The 23,279-nt window shown below is 50.5% G+C and overlaps 1 protein-coding gene across 1 annotated transcript; it reads left to right on the plus strand.

The window, feature by feature from the left end:
- Positions 1-6,575: 6,575 nt before the first annotated feature.
- On the plus strand, positions 6,576-23,061 carry LOC116940878 (receptor activity-modifying protein 1-like). Its single transcript, XM_032951203.2, has 3 exons — positions 6,576-7,242; positions 16,346-16,484; positions 17,820-23,061. The coding sequence occupies exons 1-3, from the start codon at positions 7,206-7,208 to the stop codon at positions 18,073-18,075; spliced, it is 432 nt and encodes a 143-aa protein (XP_032807094.1). The 5' UTR covers positions 6,576-7,205; the 3' UTR covers positions 18,076-23,061.
- Positions 23,062-23,279: the final 218 nt, after the last annotated feature.

The raw sequence follows: 23,279 nt of genomic DNA on the forward strand, positions 1-23,279 counted from the left end.
GAGAACTCATTGAAGGCTGAGTTGACGAATCGAGGAGGCCCAGGGGTGTCTGTCACTCGGTGGGCCGGATTATAATTCAGGTTTGCTGTGTTCCGTTGCATCGCGCGTCAAACAATACGCCTCCCATGCCCATAGTAGCCACGCTCAGACCCAGACATACACACACATGCGACATCCAAATATATACCCCGTTAATCTTCATAACCTCTTGAGACAAGTCCGTTCGCAACCACCTATTAGGCATGGAACGTCACACGAGGTGGTGGCATAGCAATCACACATTCGCACACACACACTCGCACTCACACCCACTCGCACTCACACCCAATCACACACCCACTCACACACTCACTTACACTCCCAATCACACTCACACACCCACTCACACTAACACACCCACTAACACTCACACACCCACTCACACAACCACTCACATACCCACTCACACACTCATACACCCACTCACACACTAATACACCCACTCACACACCCACTCACACTCACACACCCACTCACACACCCAATCACACTCACACACCCACTCACACTCACACACCCACTAACACTCACACACACTCACACACACTCACACACCCACTCACACACCCACTCACACACCCACTCACACACCCACTCACACACCCACTCACACACCGTCCCACTCACACACACCCACTCACACTCACACACCCTATCTCTAACACAAGACAAAGACCCCCCCGTAAAAAGCCTTACATCTTTTTTGGACCAAGTGTTGTTCGCGAGCACTTATCAAGGGCGGCACGGCGCACAAGGGGGTGGGTGGCCAAAATCACGCCCGGGCGCCTTTGTCTCCCCAGAACTGATTCACTGAAAGACCGTCTGGCTCACCTACTTGACTCACTGATCTACTGACTGAGCTCCTGACTCATTGAGAAATTTCCCGACTGAATCGATGATTCACTCTCCGATTGCCCGGCTGGCTAACTTAATGACTGGATTATTGATTATTGAATTACTAATTTATTAACTGATGGACCGATTGACTATCTGGCCGAGTGGCTGGCCGGGCTGGCTGAGTGTCTGACTAAAGGAACCAGACTCACAGTCCGACTCGACTGATGTCCACTCAACCGAGACGATCTCGTTCCCATTGCGCAGCTGCATCACTGACGCCCCACGTCTTCGCCTGTCCAATTTCAATGCCACCGCTCCTACTGTACATCCGCCAAAAAGAGCTTCATAGCTCATCGGATTCGTACACTACGAATACGTATTCTGATTCTGACGATGCCACCGCCCCGCGCTGTTTTCACCACCTCCGTGCGAGCAATCCGTCACGGCCGTGCACAATGCGCTGCCCCTTCAAAACTTACAAGCTGGGTGGGAGCCAGGCAATGCGTGGGGTGGAAGGGTACAGGGGAGTGTGCGGGGGAACGGGGGGTGGTGTGCAGGGGGTGGGGTGGTGGGCCCTTGTCGGTGGAGGGGGGTGGAGGATGGGAGGGAGCAGCTGTCTGGTTCACCCCCGAATTCAGCACCGCGCGCCGCCCCTTCACACTTTTGGGACGCGCAGTCAATTGGAAACTTTGGCGGCGGCAGCCTGCGTATGTGTAGTGATATCATAGAGTGCGTGTGTGTGTGTCAGTGTGTTGTGACAGCCGTAGGTACTGCATGTATATCCGCTTGGCTCGCCGTGCGCTCAGCTGCCCCCTCCTCCCAGCGTTACGCCACAGAGCGACACAATTATTGTCGACTAGCCCCGTAGCGTGGCGCTAATCCGGCAGTGGATCGATACACAAGGGCCGTGCATGTAGGTACACCGCAGGTACAGGCGCAGCCCTGCAATTGCCTGCTGACGCCACTGCTGGTTGAAGTGCTTCCACTCCAGAGAGCTCCACTCTACCGCAGTCAAAACGTCCAAAGTGATTTCCTTGCTCAAACGAGCATTGGGGTAGTGCACATCTTGCGTTTGTAGCCCTGCGCCAGGAAAGTAAATTCCACATTCCTATGCCGGGGGGCGATTATTTCCATAAGACGACCAATGGTGTGTATGTATGTATGTTGAACTTATTTCGCACCGTGCGTAGCCAACCGTGCTTATCGGAGGTCCGGGAGAAGGACAACAAACTAAACCAAAAAGTGGTATGCACTATGTCGACTCCAGAGGGATTTCAACCGTTATTTACTTACAGCTGATATCGAGTTAAACTGCGTGTTAACGATTTTTATTTTATTAGGTAAGGCCCACTGAGCTATGTAGCTCGTTTTCAGAAGCGAGCTAGCCACAAATGCAACCTCAACGAAGTGGCTTATCACGTGGAAATGATAGCAGCTAAATACTCTAAGCGCATGTTTCTAAATATGGAGGGGAAACATCGGAGGACCCCGAGAAAAATCCACGCGACCACGGACAGAGAGACACGCAACTCCAAATATACAGCAGCAGGCGTCAGTGTTGGGATCGAACCCACGCCCTCATCCATACCAGGCGAGGTAGTTAACATCTTCTACCCACCGTGATGATGAGAGAGACACCCAAACTCCAAATATACAGCAGGTGTAAGGGTTGAGATCGAACCCACGGACTCCTGTATACCAGACGAGATAGTTAACATCTCATACCCACCGTGATGATGAGAGAGAGGGAGACACCCAAACTGAAAATATACAGCAGGTGTCAGGTTCGGGATCGAACCCACGACCTCCTGTACACCAGACGAGGTAGTTAACATCTCCTAGCCACCGTGATGATGATGAGAGAGAGAGAGACACGCAAACTCCAAATTTACAGCAGGCGTCAGGTTCGGGATCGAACCCACGACCTCCTGTACACCAGGCGAGGTAGTTGACATCTCCTAGCCACCGTGACGCCCTAAAGTTGGTCTTGTATATCCAATACCTTTGCCCTGGCCCCTTTTGAATTGCCGAGTGACGTAACGGAAAGTGTCGTTGCACAGAGCCCTGACACTGGGGACACATTCGAGCCTCGCAGATTTGCGGGTGGCATCATAAATTAGCCCCATAAATTAGCCCCGGCCAAACGTTTTGGTAATCCTCGCCTTTTTAGCGTTTTACTTGACAAGTGAGACGTTACGATTACAACAACCAGTGCCGAATTAAGCTAGTGCTTGGGCTGTAGTATATGTTATAAAATACAAAAACACAAAAAAACGCAAATGTTTTATTTGCATAGTAAAGTAATTGCTATACAGTCAGATAATAGGACCAATCGGTAACCTTAAACACCCAGTCGTTCATAGAAGTTGAAGGCAGTATAGTACTATGGTAATGGAGCAAGTGCAGAATCACTGAACCGGAATTGATAGCTTGAATGCATTTAGCGCTGGGTCCTTGAAAGTGCGGGGCCCGTAGCTACTACATATGTAGCTACTTTTGCTACGATGATAATCCGGCACTGACAACATTCCCGAACATAGTCATCGTGTGCTGTGAAGAAGGGCCATTGCCCGAAACGTCGCCTAATATGATTTTTTCCTTCTTCAAAGGACGCAGCGTTATTGACAAATGTGATTAGTTTGTTTTGCTCTTTTACACGTGCTTGTGAAACTAATTGTTTTCCGAAGTGCGCTATTCTGTCATGATGATGTTTGTGAGTCAACTTCATATTTAATTCTTTACACGTGCGTTAGCCACAACGAACCCACTCACTCCAACCCACCAGCCCCCCCCCCCCTCCTCGTATAGCCTTAACAGACGGTTTGGGCAAGTGCTGTTAGCGAGTAGCACCAATGAAGGCCAACACGGCACACGAAGTGGTGGGTGGTCAGCACCGCGCCCGGCCGCCTTTGTCTCCCCAGTTGCGATGTTTACACACCGCACTGAGGTATCAGTATCTCTGATTCTGTTAAACCTATTTATACGCTTCCGCTTATTACATTTTTAGTTGTTATAGTATTTTTAAAAATGTATTTAGAATGATGTTTTTATGCTGAGTGTCTGCTGCTGTGTCCTGAACAGCGCTTTGAGATCCTTGATGAAAAACGCCAAATAAAAAATATTATTTGAGGCTGAGTCGATCTAGAGGAGGCCTCGCACCGGTGCAGTTAATCGTCACTGGTGTTGGCCGCGATCTGGAATGGGGGGTGCGGGTTCGTAGCGTAGCGCGCTAAACCCACACACACACACACAGTGACAAATAGCAACGTCTCAACTCGTCTCGGGAACCACAAAGAGTTGGCGCGAGTTATTACAAACAAACGCTCAGAAGAGGGAATACAATCACAGTGAGTTGCGTTAACCAGGCGCGCTATCTAAGGCATTGTTCGCAGTGTGTTTAGGTGGCGAATGGATGGGCGATGGTGGGGAGGAGAGGGTGATGCACAATGATGCCATCAGGCGCCTTAGCTCACGCGGGTCTCGGCTGGTTCTCATCGCTTGCTTGATGGGACAACGCCTGGAAATTGGCCCGTGTCGTGTGTAGGGTTTGGGCTGTGAGGTTCATTCAAGACATGGTCGAGTAATTTAATAAACAAAATTACTGAAATCGCGTTTAATAAGACGCGATTTCACCCCCCCCGCCCCGTCTATTCTAAAGCAACATTTGTGAGTGGGGTTAGCGCGCTGCTGCTGTGCAAACCCGGCTACCCGAGTTCGATTCCCGCTCACGGCCAACATCAGTGACGATTATCTGAACCGGTTCAGGGCCTCCCCTAGGTCGACTCAGCCTCAAATGAGTACCTGGTGCGGTGTGTAAACATCGACACTGGAGAGACAAAGGCGGTTCTGGCCACCCACCCCCTCGTGTGCCGTGCGGGCCTTCATAGGTGCTCGCTAACAGCACTTGCCCCAGCAGTCTGTTAAGGCTATACGGGGGATCTTTGTGTTTATTGTGAGTGAGACCGGATTTGTACAACTTTATTGATGACGGAGACACATTTTTGGATTCGTTCTTATACAGCATCAATCGATGGTTGTGATTATACGATGCTCATATTACATCCACGGGTGTTCTACGTGGTCAAATATGAACACGGCGCGGTGAAGCTGATGTGAAAATCTAAACACACGCGATGTAAACTCACATTTTTTCTAAACTTTCTCGACATTACAGTACGAGATTACAACAACACAGACCTCCCACGGGAACATTTTTTCTGTAACTCATCTAACACGGGTTTTCCTCAGCGTCACCCATCCTCTTCACTACACCAACCGTGCATTGACCAGCGTGGTGAAGTATGGATTAACCGCCTCTCCCCACAACCCACCCACCACGGCTTGGGGAAGAAGCCTCTATCCAGAAGTGGATTTGACAACGGATTCGTTCGAATTTCGCCGATTCGGTCCCCGTCACAATCCACTGCCGCATGAAAGGCCTCCTCCACGCGCCGTGTCGGCTTCGGGGTTTGTTCGACCATACTTCACCAGCTCTGGTTGGTGAAGGAAGGGGAAGGCGGAGGGGGGCTGGTTAAAGTTTGCCAATCGCCACTGATGGTAGCCGGGCTTAACGAGTTGCGTTCATAGCGCAGCGAAGGCGAACCACAGAGCCACGTTAAACGTCCCTGTGCGCTCTATGATGGCGCGTGGGTCCCTGTGGCTGCATGAATGCCCTCATAATCCCGCTCATTCGCGGAGCCCGTGGTTGATTGTAGCACAGAGCGGCACCACACGCCGCCTCACTCAGCCTCAGCGACAAACATGGAGCCTCGACAGACCGTTTGGGGGGGCGAGTGCTGTGAGCGAGCACCGTAACCTATGAAGTTCCGTTCACAGTTTCGCTGCAGGTCGCGAGCGGGAATCAAACTCAGGTGGCTGGGTTCGTAGCGCAGTGCGCTAACCCGCTCACACGCACCTCAACGCACCGCTACCACTCCCCACATGCATGTTTATACAAAGACACAGATCCCCCATATAGCCTTAACAGACTGTTGGGGCAAGTGATGTTAGCGAACACCTGTGAAGGCCAGAACGTCACACGAGGGGTGGGTGGCCATCACCACGCTCGGCCGCCTTTGTCTCCCTAGTGGAGATGTTTTTTTTACACACCGCACCAGGTACTCATTTGAGGCTGAGTCGATCTAGGGGAGGCCTAGTACCGGTTCAGATAATCGTCACTGGTGTTGGCCGTGAGCGGGAATCCGAACCCGGGTCGCCGGGTTCATAGCGCAGCGCGCTAACCGCTACACCACCGCTCCCCAGACAAACACGCACACACACGCTCACACAAGTACACACACACACACAAAGAGCTTCCCAATATAGGCATACAGTATTTTATCTCGTGCACCCACACACGCACCATCGCACGCATGCACACACACTGTCACACGCACTCCTCACACACACGCACCACAACTCAATGTTTCAACTTCCCCGTCTCTTTTTTATATTTTCCGAACAATACTCGCCTCTCTTCTCCTCATAGCACTCACGCTCTCCGCATAGAACCCACTCCCTCCGCATAGCATCCACTCCCTCAAAGTACCCATTCCTTCCCCATATCACCCACTCCCTCCCCATAGCTCCCTTCCCATAGCACCCACTTCCTCATATCACCCACTCCCTCCCCATATTACCCACTCCCTCCCCATATTACCCACTCCCTCCTCACAGCACCCACTCCCTCCTCACAGCAACCACTCCCTCCCCATATTACCACCCACTCCCCCATATTACCACCCACTCGCTACCCATAGCATCCACTCCCTTCCACCCACCGACACTCACCCAACCCCCTCGTGCCACCACCACCACCACATCCTCCTCCCTCCCCTCCGCTCTCCACACCGCCCCTTCCCCTCCCTCCCTCCCCGAAGGAAACATGACTCTCTACTCGAGGCGCATTCACACGACCCGGGAGGCTCTCTCTCCACTCCAGTGTCTCGCTGGGAGCCTCTCTGTGAGCTGCCTCAATCCAAGACTTAGCACTTCACAATAGAGAGAGAGACACACACACACACGCATACACGTTGACACACAGACACACGCAAGTCACACTTTTGATTCAGCTGAAAGTGGCGTCGCGAGTGCTGTGTTTGGTTCCACTTCTGGCCGGTGCGAGCCACGCTGAGCGAGAGAGGAGGAGTCCGCGGGCTGACACTCTCACAGTCTCCGGCTCTCGCTCGCTTGCTCCTGCTGCTGTTGCTCTACGACGTGGAGAGAGCAGCAGAGGACGCACGTGGAGTGCAAGAGAGCGAGACGGAGGGAGATCGTTATCGGGAGTGGTGAGAAGTCTGCTCTGCCCATCGCGGCTTCTGCTGGGCAATATGGGTCCACACGTTCTTCGCGTCCTGGGATTACTAGGTGAGTTCTTATTCCTTTATTACCGACCTACCGAATTGCCTATGTACCTACCTATCCGCCTACCTATTGTCCTAGTACATATATACCTACCTACAAATATATCTACCTGCCTGGATATCTGCCTATTTACCTACTTACCTGCGTTACCCACTTACCTACCTATCCGACCTCGGCGATCATCCCTTCTCGCGGAGTGTCCTGCGCAAGTCCCGCCTTACTTATCTGTTGCGTGTGTCCTCAAATCCACGTGCTCACCTGTCTGTCCCTCCGGAGTCATTCCAAGCGTGTGTTTCCCCCATGCTGCATTGCACCACTACCTGCCTATATGCCTGGCTATCTCCCTCACTATTCACGTACCTCCCTTACTGCGTATCCACTAACCGACCTGCATATCCACTTACCTATGTATACCTACGTATCTACTAACCTACCTATATACACTCACCTACCTATCTGCGTATACACTTACCTACCTGCATACCCACTAACCTACCTATGTGCGTATCCACTAACCTACCTGTAGATCCATTTACCTGCCTACCTTTCTTAGTATACACCTACCTAGCTGCACTCGCCTGCCTAGAGATAAGGCGAGTTGCCATTCACTCCCAGCGATGTCTCAACACAGAAACTAAACAACAGGGATTATGATAGCCTCGCTAATGCAGCGCAGAGACTCTGCTGGGAACTTCAGAGTGCGAAATCCTGCCGTGAATATCCATCACGTGTACCTCGATGTCTTCTCAGCGAAATTCCGTCATTCGCGTGGTCGATTCATCAAGTCCCATTCTTTATAACCAGCTCCCGAACCCATTGGCGCTGGCGCTGTTTTTTACTCACTGGACGCTTTGGGCTGTTAAAGGCTGCAATGTGCCGTACACATGGAGGGGTACAAACAACAACAACAACCACTTGTACAATATTGGTCTTGTTTTGTTTTTATTTTCATCGCGAACGTGCCGTCGGGAACGCGTGATGAGAAGTGGAATCCACTCGGAAATGTCACAGAGCAGATGGAGTACCGCTCAGTGAGAAAGGCGGTTGTGGAACGGAGTTCTTCGCGGGATCTTTTTTTTTATCCAAAAGCACCCTTCAAGTAGCAGCACAGCATTCCCATTAGCACGGTTGGCTACGCACGGTGCGAAAGAAGTGCAACGTACAAAGTTGAACCCTTTGCACAGCGACGAGGCACAACCACTCCCACCATGTACTCTTTGTCGCGAGACGGTTCGTCAAACCGACCTGTGTGTGTGTGCGTGCTTCTCAGAGCCCGGAACTTAGGCGCGAGAAGTTCCGAGCCCAACGCTGCATGTGATTCCTCTTTCTTTGAGCGGACGTTCGCTGACCAGTTCGGCGCCATCAGCTCGCTACCGCGCGAGGTTGAATAGCGGGCGGCTGAGAGTTACCTGGATTCGGACTGAGGTTTCTGAGTGGTTGCTCGCGTCGGCGCTCTGACCCCCCCCCCCCCCGATTCATCCGAGTGTCACTCCGTTGAGTGACTGCCACCGCAGTGGGTGCACAAGCGCACATTTATATATATAAAAATAAACTGCCACGATGCCGTTTTTGAAGTCGATTCAAAAGTGTTAGTTTTTTTTCAACTTTATTAAATGTAACCAGCTTGTGCGCACCCTGTAAACTGTGATCTCTAGCTATGCGTCACCCCCTCTGCCGTATGTGCCTCTTTCTGCTGACGAAGGGCCTGAGACGTCGACTAACCGTGTGTAAATATTTCTGCTGTAAAGGCAGTGATCAAGATGAATGTGGCGATGTTGTTTTTTTTTTGTGTGAATCAAGTACAAAGCGTAGGGAAGTTACGGAAAGAAGGCGCGCATTAAAAGGTAATAAAACAATGACATAGAAAATATGAAGGCTAAGAATAACATAGTCCAGAAATATAGATCGGACATTTTCAATCGTTTGTCGATCTACTGCTGCATTGAGGCTTCTCCAAGCTGTTGGTGTCCACAGGAGTTGTCTGACCATACTTCACCACGCTGACTAACGTGGTCAAGTGGGGGACCCCAGAAGCGGTTGAGATAGCACACTCCACGATCAGGAATTCATCTCAGGCCATGGGTTTATAGCGCGGTCCGCCAAACGCTTTGTGAGCGCTCATCGAAGGCCATTGATCTTTACGAATTCAAATTGATGGCTGGGTGATGCAGAGGTCAGAGGGCTGAGATATCGGGTTCTGCCAAATTTAGGCAGCCGTCTGTAGTCAAACTAGGGTTCTCGAGTGCAGTGAGTTGATGGTCTCAGCCCGGTCACCAAAGAGTGAAATAAATAATAACTCTCCCCCCCCCCCCCATCACATATAATTTGGTTCTACACTAATATTGGCTCAACCCGAGCTCTGAGAATTGCACATATCGGTTTGACTGTAATGCGACGACGACTACTCTCAGTGGTGTGACGGTTGGGAGAGTGCTGCCCCCCCACCACCACCGCCGCCTTGCTGTATCAACCAGAGGTCACTTGAAGGGATCTCAGAGGTAACGTCACGATATCAGCTGAACTCTTCTCTGACACGAAGGCTCTGCGCTGCTCGGAGAGAGAATTCCCGATGGCTTCTTCAAGTAACGAGCTGGCAAAGCACAATCGGGACACGATTGGAGAAAGGGACAACACCCCACATGACAGAGGGAATATTTATCGACGCTGTGAATGCATCACCAACTGCGGCCTATCTTGCCAACGTCGCCTTTTGCCCCCTGTTTTGTAAACGCCCCTGCGCGGCCACAGACTCTATCCTCGTAGTTCCGTCTTTCAACTTTATCAGTCGCAAAAGCCCTCTAGAGTTGGTGCCGTGGGAGAGAAGTTCTGAATGGTATAAAACATTTATAAAATTATAACCACCTGGAACTTTTACCCCCATGCTCTGGAAATGAAATCCATCTCCGCCAGCCCCCCACGCTGTCCACTCCCTGTAACTCGCGTTCAAGTCCGGGCTGAAGAACTTCCTCTTTTCCTTCGCACACGACTTGAAAACAACCCAAGACGTTCTATTTTATTTCACCGGGTAAGGCCCACTGAGCTGCGTTGCTCTTCTTCAGACGCGACTTGGCTGCCACAAATGGCAGCCCGACGAAGTGGCGTATCGTGTGGAAATCTACAGCAGCCAAATACCCGAAACGCATTTTTATAACTGTGTGGAGAGAGAGAGAAAATAACGGTATCGCATCCTTTCCCCGTGGTGCACGTGGCCAACGGTATCGCATCCTTGTTCTGTGGTGCACGTGGCCAACGGTATCGCATCCTTACCCCGTGGTCCACGTGGCCAAGGGTATCGCATCCTTTCCCCGTGCTCCACGTGGCCAACGGTATCGCATCCTTGCCCTGTGGTGCACGTGGCCAACGGTATCGCATCCTTGCCCTGTGGTGCACGTGGCCAACGGTATCGCATCCTTGCCCTGTGGTGCACGTGGCCAACGGTATCGCATCCTTACCCCGTGGTCCACGTGGCCAACGGTATCGCATCCTTGCCCTGTGGTGCACGTGGCCAACGGTATCGCATCCTTACCCCGTGGTGCACGTGGCCCACCGCCCCCGTCCCGCGTCTTGAGAGGAGCCGTGGCGCGTAGACGCTGCTCCGTGCACCCGAGAGCTGCCCTCATTCGGTGCCTTTGTTCTCACACTCCCTGAAAATAGCGGGCGCCCATGGGAGTCCCCTTCCATTGTTGAGCGGTTATAATTAGACGGCGGTTTAAGCACCTGTGGTTGAAATGACTCACAACAGAAACCTTATACTGTATGCTCGAGTCTTTTTTTTTTTAACTACCACGGAAAAGCTCGAGAAGAGCTTCAAGTGGACTACGCTAAGAGACGCGTTCGCGACAATCAACTCCTCTCTCGATGCCGGCGAACGCCGGGGGAATTTCTCGAATCTCTCGGATCCGCGGGCCAGAGCAAGAATAATCGGTAGCCGACGTTACAGGTTGCAAAGACATTTAATCGAACGCGTTTATTTGTTAAATGTTGTGGGTTTACTCTCCAACACACCGGTGTGCCGAAGTAGTAACTTTTGTTTCCGTGACGTACCTTACTAATGGGCTGTGTCGGGTGGTGGTGGATTTAACGACACATTTGTATTCATGCGATCTAACCCAAACTAACCCTTTATGTTGGATAATGTTGCTCACGAAAGCCTTGAACCGATTTATTTATACGGTCAACAAGAGTGTGAATTATCTGATAATCCCACTAGCTTCAGTGAGTCGTCACACAATTCACTGTTATTGGCCTCGTAAAGAAACTGGAACCGCGAGAGTTCTGCCACCTCCAGTGGTAGCGACGAGTGAATTATCTGGTTCTGGGCCCGAGGACTACACGCAGGACATGTGGGTGATGAGAGACAAGAGACTCGCACGACGGCACTTGCTCCAACATTCTGTTAAGGCTCTACGGGGGTTCTTTGTCTTAATTGACCCTGCTCATACTGCTGTATTAATGTAGGTCCCTATTGGTGGGTGACACCTTTATCGATACCCTGTATATATAAAATATATTTTTTTGTAAAATCTTTTTTTATTTCTATATAAAATGCCTCCCATATTGGTGGTCCCCAATTTAACAATTCGCCCCTATTTTATCCAGTGAACGGTGCCTTGAGATGGAGTTTCATTCAGACGCTATATAAATCCCAATCTCATTAATTGTGTTATATAGCACCACTCTTGACCGAGCCATTTGTTGATTATCGCCCACAATCTGACCTCTTTCTCTCACGTTCTCTGCCACGAGGGCCGGTCCATAGCTCCAGGTCCCTCCATCTCATCACCGTCTCCTCCCCAGCACACCGCACTCCGCACAAGCGTTTCTGGAGCCGTTCCTATAGGGACGGACGGTGGAGATGTATGTATACATGCGTGTGTGTGTTGAACTTTGTTGCGCTGTACATAGCCAATCACCAATCACGTTAATTGGATGCGCGGGGGAAGGACAACAAAACTAAACACAAAAATCAGTTCCAAAAAAATGAGATGTCGATGCTAGATTGATTTATTTCAAAGTGCACGGCTCCAGTGGCTTCCTAATATCGGAAGGAAGAGCGTTCCAGACGGCTGCAGAAGCGCATCCGCAAGCGCGCGATGCGGTGACTACCGTCTTTGACCGATGAGCAGCAGTCAAAGGCCGCTGCTGCTGCTGCTGCGAGGATGACCGCAGTTCGCGTGATGATGGTTGATGATCCTTGGCGAGATCAGCAGGGAGAAGCTGTTCCTTTGCCTGTCCTCAGCAAAGTATCCGTTGCTGCTACTGCTGCTGCATTGTCAGTGGCGCACATCAACAAATAACTGCACGAAAAAAATGAACACCTTTCGTCAATGACACTGTCTTAAGAAGAAATACTATGACGTGTAATGTTTTAGGCATTGGCCTTTCTTCACAGCAGATAGACCAGAGGGACAGAAGCCGGAGAGGTGGTTGCCCACTAACAGCAACAGGGAGTAGAGGAGCGACACTCAAAGCAACGAGCCGAGCGCCGGGCGGCTCAAACACAGCCAGTTGCCACGGCGGGGAGCACAGGTGGTGCATCTGCCAGTCATCTCAGTTAACCCGTAACACCTGGGTCTGGCCCTGGCCTGCCAGAGAGCCTCCCACACTTTACGTGGCCTCAAATTGCACATTTTCTGGCACGGTCACCATGGTGCAATCACAGCCACTTAGCGGGCCCTTGTGCTTTGTAGAAGGGCGATCGCCTAAAACATCGCCGATGACTGCGGATGCCGTGCTCGACATTGTATTCTCTGTGACACGATCACAGCAGGCAAGGATACTGTCACATGCAGGACACGACCTAGCATGGGTTTCTTAGATTACATTTGTTAACATTTGTCCTCGCCTTATGTCTCATTTGAAATCGTACCTCATTTAGAATTGCCTCTGCTATGTCCAGTTGAACTTGCATTTGCATCGTATGCATTGCATTTTCACCCTTTATATCTCGCTTGTTTTCATCTGCAATAAGAGACTTTAAGTCAAATTGGGCTCTCAGCTGGTTTAAATTAAAGTCATTCATCCATCTAGGCATTTTAGTTTGCACACAGTAGGAATGTGTAACTTATTTTGAGAAGACCGTTTTATTTTCTGTATCGAACCATCAATTTAAACATTACCTTGAGTTTATGTTGCGCCCTCAGTTTCAATTTGTGTTGACAAATCTACCTCGCTGTCTTTCTGCGGTATCTGCTGTTTGTGTTGCGCTGGCTTCCACTGAGAGCTTCCGTGGACGCGTCTAATATATGGGGCGCCACAATGGGGAGATGTTAACTACCTTGCCTGGTATACCGAAGGTCATGGATTCGATCCCGATCCTGACACCTGCCGTATATTTGGAGTTTGCATGTCCTGCCCATGGTCGCGTGGATTTTTTTTCGTCCGGTTTTCCCGCCTCCACGCTTAGAAACATGCGCTCGGAGTATTGGGCTGCAATACATTTCCACGTGATAAGCCACTTCGTTGAGCGATCATTTGTGACCAGGTCGCTTCTGATCAAAAGAGCTATGTAGCTCAGTGGGCCTTACCTGGTAAAATAAAAAAATATATATCTGATATCGTAAATGGACCTCTACGCGTATACGGGGAGCACGCTGCGACTCAGTGGGCAGCCGGTGACATTGGACTGGGACCCTCGGGCTGGGGGCAGGGGCCCGGGAGGGAGGGGCACGGAAGGGGCGGGGGGGTGCCCGGGGCGGGGGGGGGGCAGGCCCTGGGCTCTGAAGAGCGAGGGACATTGGACAGCCCAAGCACCCAGGGCCCACGCAAACCACGCTGCGTCACCACAGTTACCACTTGCAACCCCTTTAAACTAAGCTAGTTTATTTTTTTTATTTCACCAGGTGTAAGGCCCACTTAGAAAATTTCGCTCTTTTCTCAGAAGCGACCTGGCTATCCACAAATGACATCCTCAACGAAGAGGCTTGTCGCCTGGTTACGTATTGCAGCCCAAATGCTCTGAACGCGTGACGTTGTTTCTGAATGTGGAGGGGGAAAAAACTCCGGAGGACCCGAGAGAAAAATCCACGCGACCACAGGGAGAGAGAGAGAACTCGCAAACTCCAAGTATACTACAGGAGGCTTTAGTGACGTTGACGAAATCCAGAGGACTGCTCTCAGCATAACGACTCAAGCAGCAGGACAAGGCGCTTGGCTGTGCAATCTGCTGCACGCAACTACCGTGCAGCAAAGGGCTCCGAGATAATGCAAAGATTTCCATTCACCATTGCAGTGTCGCCTTAACAAAAAAAAAAACTGAATCGTCAACCAATCACTCTCCTAAGTCACGATTTGCGGATAGAATACAACGCGTGGCAATAGGACATCATTCAACGTGGCGGTGTGTTCTACCAGCATTCCATCAGCATTATCGCCAAACACCACGGCAGGTGACAAACTTGGTTTCACTTACTCTTTGGTTCTTTCGGTAGAGTCACGTAGGTAGAAAAATAAAATAAAACAAAAAATAATCTACCTACGTGACTTTACCGAAAGAACCAAAGAGTATGGATTCCTGCAGTCACGAAAGCTTCAAATCAAGATTGGTTTAACTTATTATTCTTTCGCACGGCTGCTGATGTAGTTGTAGAGAAACGACCACAGTTTCACGTTCAGGTGGTCGAGCCAGATGAACGCGTCAGGAGCAGCGGAGTGTGTCGCTGTGATGTCTCCTTCGTATATTTGTGGATCGGGGCATTGCAGAGTTATACGCTGTACGGAATGTTCTGGATGGCCACAGTCGCACACTGGAAGGTTTTCAGTTTTCCATTTCTGCATCAGGTATCCGCATCTGCCATGGTTTGTGCGGATGCGGTTTAGGGTGGACCATGGTTCACTGATGATGGTGATAGTATATGTGAAATATTACCCGTGTTACTAGCTGCCATCCATGTTCCATGGCCTGTCAGCTCTCAGGTTCACGTTGATTTTTGTGTTACTGGGTGAGAACTGGAGATACCACGATGGGAGTCACCAAAATGACACCAAATAAAAATAAAATTACAGCAATGAAGCAAATATAAATAAGTACAAAAACAACTGTGCAATATAAGAAATCAGAAATATTCCAAAATGTGAATCAACGTTCATCAAATCCCTCTGGCACAATTCGGCTCAGGCAGACTATTATTTATTATAAATTTTAGACTGGATTGAAAACTCATTTCGTTAGAACTATATATTCTTGGTTCTTTCGGTAAAGTCACATAGAAGGGAAACAATAAAATAATAAAAATATAAAACTGTGTTTCGTTTGTTGTGCTTCCCCCACACCTTAGATTAGCACGGTTGGCTACGTACGATGCGAAAGAAGTTCAACATATACATACACATAGACTGAGCACAGTACAATTACAAATGAACACCCCCCCCTCCCCCCCATCTCTAGACGACCACTGCCTTCAACCACGCGTCCCGTGTCGTGTGCCCAACGTCTGCGACCCATATATCTGTGTCCCGTGTGGTTGGGGAGCGGTAGCGGAGCGGTTAACTCGCTGCGCTACAAACCCAGCGACCTAGGTTCGATTCCCGCTCACGCACACCAACACCGGTGACGATTATCTGAACCGCTTCTGGGCCTCCCATAGGTCGACTAAGCCTCAAATGAGTACCTGGTGTGGTGTGTAAGCATTGCCACTGGGGAGACAAAGGTGGTCGAGCGTTGTGCTGCCCAAGCACCCCCTCGTGTACCGTTCAAGCCTCTATAGGTGCTCGCTAACAGCACTTGCCCCTACAGTCTGTTAAAGGCTATACGAAGGGTATTTGTCTTTGTATGGATATATGCGCATGCGTGCACAGGTTTTTGTGTGTGTGTGTGTGCGTGTATATAAACATGCATGTGGGGAGCGGTAGCGGTGCGTTGAGGTGGGTGTGAGGAGCGTCTTTGCCTTTGTAGCGGGTTAGCGCACTGCACTACGAACCCAGCCACCCGAGTTTGATTCCCGCTCGCGACCTGCAATAACAGCGGCAAATACTTGAACGGAACTTCATAGGTTACGGTGCTCGCTCACAGCACCCGGTCCCCCGAACGCTCTGTTAAAGGCTCCAAGGGGTGGAATATTTTTTGTCTTCATTGTCCCACGTGCCCCGCGTCTCCCGTGTGCCGCAGTGTTGCCGCTGGCGCTGGGTGCCGCATGCAACACCACGGGTTTGATGATCGCCATGGACGAGTTCTGCCTCCCCCAGTTCGAGTTCGAGCTGCGCAACTTGAGTAGCTTCGAGCGCTGCAACTGGTCTCTGATATACAGGTGGGGAGCCCGTGGCACGCACGCGCACACACCAGTTGCTAGCCAGTTAGGATACTTCACACAATGGACATTTGGTTAAAATGTTGACGTTCATTATTTACAACATCTATTTATCCGAAACCATGTTGGGTTAGGCAATGGGGTGGGGGGATTGGGGGGGGGGGGTTTCGGTTGAAAGAACATTCAACGAGGGGGTTACACAGTTGCCAAAAAACAAAATTGACGATCACGGGGGTCTACAAGACCTGGAGCTCTGTGTGCAGCGACGAGGCCAGGCAGCTCCCCGCAGCGAGTCACGCGGCCGACGAAGAGACGACGACGCTCACTTGATGGCCAAGCCAGCGCAGTAGCACAGGACATGCACATTCCCTCAAAGCACGACGCTTTTCAAACGCCAAAAAACCGTGGAACGGTTGCGCGATTGTGCAAGGCACGTTACAAACAGGAAGGCAAACCTCGCCAGGCGGGCGACTTCTCGCGGAACAGGAACATGAGCGAAACTAAAAACAATTTACTCGCAAGATTTTAGTGCAGCTTATCCGATAAAAAAGCCCCCAGTTGCCTCCGATTCAAACAAGCGTGGGGGTGACACTCGTCACCTCCTGTTTAGTGCCCCGGGACCAGTGGTGTAAATTCCACAGTTCCATGACAGGATCGAGTTTGGCCATGGACCAACTACCGCAGGTACAGTGTCGGCCCCAGAGGGATGAAGGACGTGTCTGCCTGCTGACCGGGAGACAGACTCTTCACAGCAAAGACAAAGATCCCCCCCCACCCCACATCGCCTTAACTGACTCTTGGGGCATTATTTTGCTGTTCGACACCAGTGGCGATTATCTGAACCGCGCACTCACGCACACGCACATAGGGTTACAGCCACAACCGCCATTCGCCACGAAGCGGCAGTGTCATCACCACGGCGCTCGTGCCAGGCTATGTGCACTTAAAGTCCATGTGAAGTGTCGAATGTCCGCTCGCAGGTCACGGGACAGACCCAGAGGCCATGGGTTGTCTGACTGAGATGACTTAGCAGATGCATCACCTGTGCCGCCTGCTGTGCCAACTTGCTGCGTTCTAGCCGCCTGGCACTGCGCTCGTTGTTGTGAGATGAGGGCTAGACAACAGTTGTCGGCCCACGTACACCTCCAGCCCCACAGGGCCTCCAAGAAGCCTGCGGGGCAGCCCTGGCTCTAGCCACGCATCGTGTCTTGAGCGTTAACTCAGAGGTCACTTTCCCTACCCCGTCCGCCCCCTGCTCCCTCTGCCCCCACCCCCCTCACTGCCCACCCCCCCCGTCATCCCCGGCCCTCTGTGTGTCCGTCGCCGCCACCGCAGCCACTACGAGTCCCTGTCGCACTGCACCCAGAAGGCCGCTTCGTGGCAGCATTGCTTCTGGCCCAATCAAGAGGTGGACAGCTTCTTCGTGGAAGTCCACCGCCAGCAGCTGTCGGGCTGCGTGACGGAGTCGAGCTCCCTGCGCGACCCGCCCGAGGAGATCCTCGCGCTCTTCATCTCGGTGCCCATGGTCCTCACCACGGTGGCCGCCGGCCTCGTCGTGTGGTGCAGCAAGCGCAGCGAGGGCGGTGACTGAGGAGCGGGAGGAGGAGGATGATGGGGTGGAGGAGCAGGAGGAGATGCTGCTGCTGCTGGGGATGGGGTTGTGAGTGGGACAGGAGGTGCGCTCAGCACGCGAGCGATGAAGAGAGGGGATGGGATGGCCGGGGTGGGAGGGAGGTCGTGGTTTGCTGTGAGGCGACCCTGGGTTGGACACCGGTTGCGGGAAGACATCACAGCATTGGGAACTTTTCTGCGGAAGTTCCACGTTGGACTAACTCGTGTGCTTCTCCACTGCTCACTACAATGCTGATGCTGAGTAATGCGTTGTTTTTTTCATGATTATGATCACGACAGTGACGGTGATGATGCTGATGATGATACACTCTGGGGGCCAGACCGGGATCATAGTGAGCCTTACTCGTCAAGGCCCTTTATATATCAACGGCTGCGATCGGCAATGACCTACTGACTCAGGGGGCTGCACCCACCCCCCCTCCCCCAGTGGAGTTCACGTGGCACGTGGGGAAGAGGGCAAGGAAGATGAACACGCGGTCCGGGACTGTTCGAGTCTCGTGACCAAAGTGGACTGTTGCCACGGTCGAATGGACGCTTCCGCTTCTTACAACTGTTCGGACGAAACATTTTTTTTCTATAAATTGCGACAGGAAGTATTGCAAAGATGTTGTGGATGGAAACGGTGAAGTGGTGATGGTTTATTTTTTGCTTTAAAAAAAAGAATGACGATGATGATGATGATGGGGGCGAGAGTGAATGTAATCATGAAAGAGTGTTTTGTCATTTTACGTGCCATACTTTGATGGGGAAGCCACATTTCAAATTAACTTATACAAAGACAACAAGGATCATGGGATTCTGGAACACCGCTAACTCATGTGGAGCGTTGCGGTGGCGAGATGTTAACTTCCTCGCCTGGTATACAGGAGGTCGGTCGTAGGTTCGATCCCAACCTTGACGCCTGTATATTTGGAGTTTGCGTGTTCTCCCCGTGGATGTGTGCATTTTTCTGTAGGTCCTCCGGCTTTCCCACCCACATATGTTATTGTAACTCTCTGACCAGTCCCTACTGGACATAATGTTAAACAGAGCTCCATAGCTCATAGAATTATCCAGTATAAATAAATACAAATTCTGATTCTGAAACATGCGTTTAGAGTAATTGGCTGCTATAAAGTTACACGTGTTAAGTCACTTCGTTGAGCTATCGTTTGTGATTGCCAAGTCGCTTCGGAAAGAGAGCTATACAGCTCAGTGGGCCTTACCCGGTAAAATAAAAATAAAAATTTAGTTTTAGAGTCGTGCCTTCCTGACTTGCCGTGAGTGGCCGCAGTGCACTCACGCGTGCGTCCATCATTCGCCCTCGAAGCCGCAATCCCCAGACGGACACGTGCGCGGTGGCGTTCACCGCGAGACGCCGCCGGAGAGAAGTCGGAGCGAGTGGACACGCCAACGGGAGCCGCCACCGCCACGCGCCGTGCGCTGTGTCAACGACGCTGGCTCGATCGTGACTTTAAGTGCCGCGTGCCGGACCACATGCGCTCACTACAAGCGCGTTCTCGCCGTGCTCCGACGAACGAATGAATGCCAAAGAGACGTTTTATAATGCAGCTCTTTAGCCCACACATTTTAGCGTTTTATTTCACCCCCCCCCCCACCCCCAACCAATTTCATTCCAATTTTGACCGCCGGTGTCATGGGACGAAACATTATTTCATTCGGAATTCTCTCCCCTTCTCCACCGTGGGTTAGAGAACAGCCCACGGAGGGTGGTATCGTAGATCAACTTCTGAGATTCATGCCAGTGGTTTATCGTCCACACTTGGGGCGCTGTACTTTCCCATTGTGTCCTTGTACGTTTATGTACAGTATGTGCACCGTATGTTGAACTTCTTTCGCACCGTACTTACTAATCAGAGATGCGGGGCAAGGGTAACAAACTAAACAAACTAAGCACAAAAAGCGGTTATAAAAAAATGAGTGTTCTTTTGCCGTCGAGATGATTGCCACGTGGAAATCAGAACTGGATTTTCTTTTTGGCATATTCAATGGAAAAAGAGATTTGATATTACGTTTTTAAAAAAAACCTTGTCTTTTATTTTTAGTCGAGCCGTTGACTGCGACCACTTTCACCTGAGAACCAGGTTTCACATGAGAACGAGGTTTCACTTGAGAACCAGGTTTCACTTTAGAACCAGGTTTCACCTGAGGATCAGGTTTCACTTTAGAACCAGGTTTCACTTTAGAACCAGGTTTCACCTGAGGACCAGGTTTCACTTTAGAACCAGGTTTCACCTGAGAACCAGGTTTCACTTTAAAACCAGGTTTCACCTGAGGACCAGGTTTCACTTTAGAACCAGGTTTCACTTTAGAACCAGGTTTCACTTGAGAACCAGGTTTCACCTGAGGACCAGGTTTCACCTGAGGACCAGGTTTCACTTGAGAACCAGGTTTCACTTGAGAACCAGGTTTCACCTGAGGACCAGGTTTCACTTGAGAACCAGGATTCACTTAAGAACTAGATTTCCTCGCAGTCGGCTGAACCCAGAAGTTATCAGCAGTGCCAGTGCAGTGATTTATCGCCTGAGCCACCCAGCCACTTCTGTAATAATTACATTCATAAAATCAATAAAGATCAATAAATATTAGCGTGAATTACTTAAGCAAATGAGAATCCATCGACACGTGTTGCCTTATCTCGTTGCTCAGGATAATCCGGATGGCTCGTTTAAGTCGTTGGAGGTGATTTAGCACTTTTTTGCGATTTGGAACCGTAAGAACCGACACACAATGAGCCCGCACTTAGAATGACCATGTCACGGAGTCTTTAAGAGCATCCACTTGACGGCAAAAATGGAGCACTTTGGTAATTCCTCGTTAGGAATCCACGGGCGGCTGTGGGAATCGAGCCATTGATTGGCTCCGTACAAATTGGCTCGTTGCTACGGTCCATCCCATCTGCTCATTACGGTCGAATAACGAGGGTTGAATGGATCCCGTTGGCTTTGGGGTGATAGCTCTTGCCAATCAACACGGGGCCTGCAACGTGTCAACAATGTTGGGTCTTGAGGCTAAGCACTATTAACTAGGGAACATTCAGGGCCACGTAACCCTTAAGGGTGAGCAGGAGAGGTCCTTGTTGTGAGCACGAAATATTCTCGCCAAGGATGCATATGTATCTGCTTAAGTATGAGATGGAGAGGCCTTTGAGAAAAGGAGGCATTAATAATACAATGATTACTGGCAGATGTTTATCAATCTGCTGCTGTTTGGGCAGTGTGGATTGGTTTGGTGGGAGGGGTAGGGGGGTTGGTGGGGAGAGTGGTGGGGAGAGTGGTGGGTAAGAATCTGGTTAGATAAATCTGAAGAATCTGTTTAGATTTGCCACTGACATTAGCCGTGGCCAGGAATCTAACTCAGGTTGCCGAGTTGGTTGATAGCGCAGTGCGCTAACCACTGCATAACCCTTCCCTCTCCACCCTGAGCAGGAATTGTGGATGTGAGAATTGATTCCGAATGTTGTTGTGATTTTATGGATTGTTACGATTCGGGATCGCGATTCGATTCTCAACATTAATTGTTATTTTGCCGTCTTGTACCGTCACGCTTCTATTGTTTATCGGCTGCTCCGATTGTCTAAATGTAACGTTTGAGTACAGTTTCGTACGCATCGTAAATAATGGATTGTAACATGCACACGACGATGCGAGTGTCGTGTGAGTTTTAGGAATGGATTTTAATCATCAGATCGTTATGTGCCTGCGAGTAATGCTGCTTGTTGATGATGATTCAAGGCTTTTTTCTGTTGCTGATGAACAGATAATGCGATTGAGGGAAGTGGCACGGTGTTTTGGAAAGGCCACATCTGTCCTCTGGCACAGTGTAGGCTGCGCTGTAATCTCCAGCAAGGGAAGGAGCAGCAGCTGTGAAAGCTTTTTGCAGATGTAGGTAGCTTTGCGGAGGAGGGGGTGGGGGGACGTGGAAAATAGGAACAAATCCTGAGATAAACATATCACCAGTTCCACCACCACTACTGCCACCACTACCACCACCACCAGCACTGTCTCCACAACAACGATTGAAACCATCACCGCCACAGCTATAGCCATCTCCATTATCACCACCACCATCATCATCAACGCCGCCACTGTAATTACTGCTACCATCACCACCACCACCACTATCTCCAAAATTATTGTCACCAAAATCTTTACCACGAGTCAGCATTTGTCACCACGACCAACGCAGTCATCACCACTGTCGCAATCACCACCACCACCGCCACCATCACCACTCCGAACAATTAGCAGGATTGGGGCTGGACCCCGGCGGGGCAACAGTAGTCGTCCACAAGAAAACAACGATCAGAAATGCATCGTTTAACCCCCCCCCCCCCCCCGCCTTCTAAAAAGATGCATTCATATAATGGATGCACTAGTGGTGATGATATGTACGGCTTACAAAGCGTTCGCGAATATGAAGCGTTTTCACCGTCAATTTTCGGTACAGCTGTGGTACACAAAGAGACAACTGAATTGTGGACATTCACCCCACCACCACCACCACCAGCCGTCCGGCAATTGACAGTCGGACGATGCAGATCAAAAGTAATGGAGGTGCTGGTCTACCGATCTTTACGTTAACCTCAGGTTCTGTTACGTCTCGAGAGTCAGTCGCGCTCTCATTGATCGCGTCCCCCAAACAACCTCGTGGCACGTTCTGCCGTCGTCTGAATCGGAAGGGTTCTGGGAGTCCCGTGTTGTCGGGCGGTTGTGGTGGAGTCCCGTCCACGATGAAGTGAGCTCTCTTTTTGTGCCGCAAGCTGTTACGAAAGTCCACAAGTTAAAAAAAAAAAACAGAATAAAGTGTAGCCGTGAAACCTTGAAATCAAGATCGAATATGAAACTATTATAATGCCCTGCCCGTTGTAGGACAGCAGCCAGGCATTTGGTAATTATTAAAATACGCGAGCGAAAAAGCCAAATAAAAAAAACATGTAAACGAATTCATTACGCACCGTCCACAGTATTATTTCACAATTTCAAGGAAACTCAATAAATAAATAAAAAAGTGAACAAAAAAACGATCAGGTCGACACGCTCCAAAGTGAATACTCTCCCCGCACAGATTAAATTTTTGCAAGAAAAATGAGCCGCTCTTAATGGCTCATTGGCAGCGCGCCGCTTTTTTTTTTGTTGCGGCCAAGTTTGGGCGACGGACATT

Source organism: Petromyzon marinus, chromosome 10 (genome assembly GCF_048934315.1).
Source record: "Petromyzon marinus isolate PM22_M1 ecotype Great Lakes invasive population chromosome 10, UKy_Petmar_22M1.pri1.0, whole genome shotgun sequence".
In the NCBI taxonomy this organism is placed as follows: Eukaryota; Metazoa; Chordata; class Hyperoartia; order Petromyzontiformes; family Petromyzontidae; genus Petromyzon; species Petromyzon marinus.

What these genes read in the sequence shown, in the direction of transcription:
- LOC116940878 (XM_032951203.2), top strand. Translation starts at nt 7,206, where the DNA reads ATGGGTCCACACGTTCTTCGCGTCCTGGGATTACTAG. An exon ending in TCGCGTCCTGGGATTACTAG is followed by an intron (nt 7,243 to 16,345) that starts GTGAGTTCTTAT and finishes CGTGTGCCGCAG; the next exon opens with TGTTGCCGCTGGCGCTGGGT. An exon ending in AACTGGTCTCTGATATACAG is followed by an intron (nt 16,485 to 17,819) that starts GTGGGGAGCCCG and finishes CCGCCACCGCAG; the next exon opens with CCACTACGAGTCCCTGTCGC.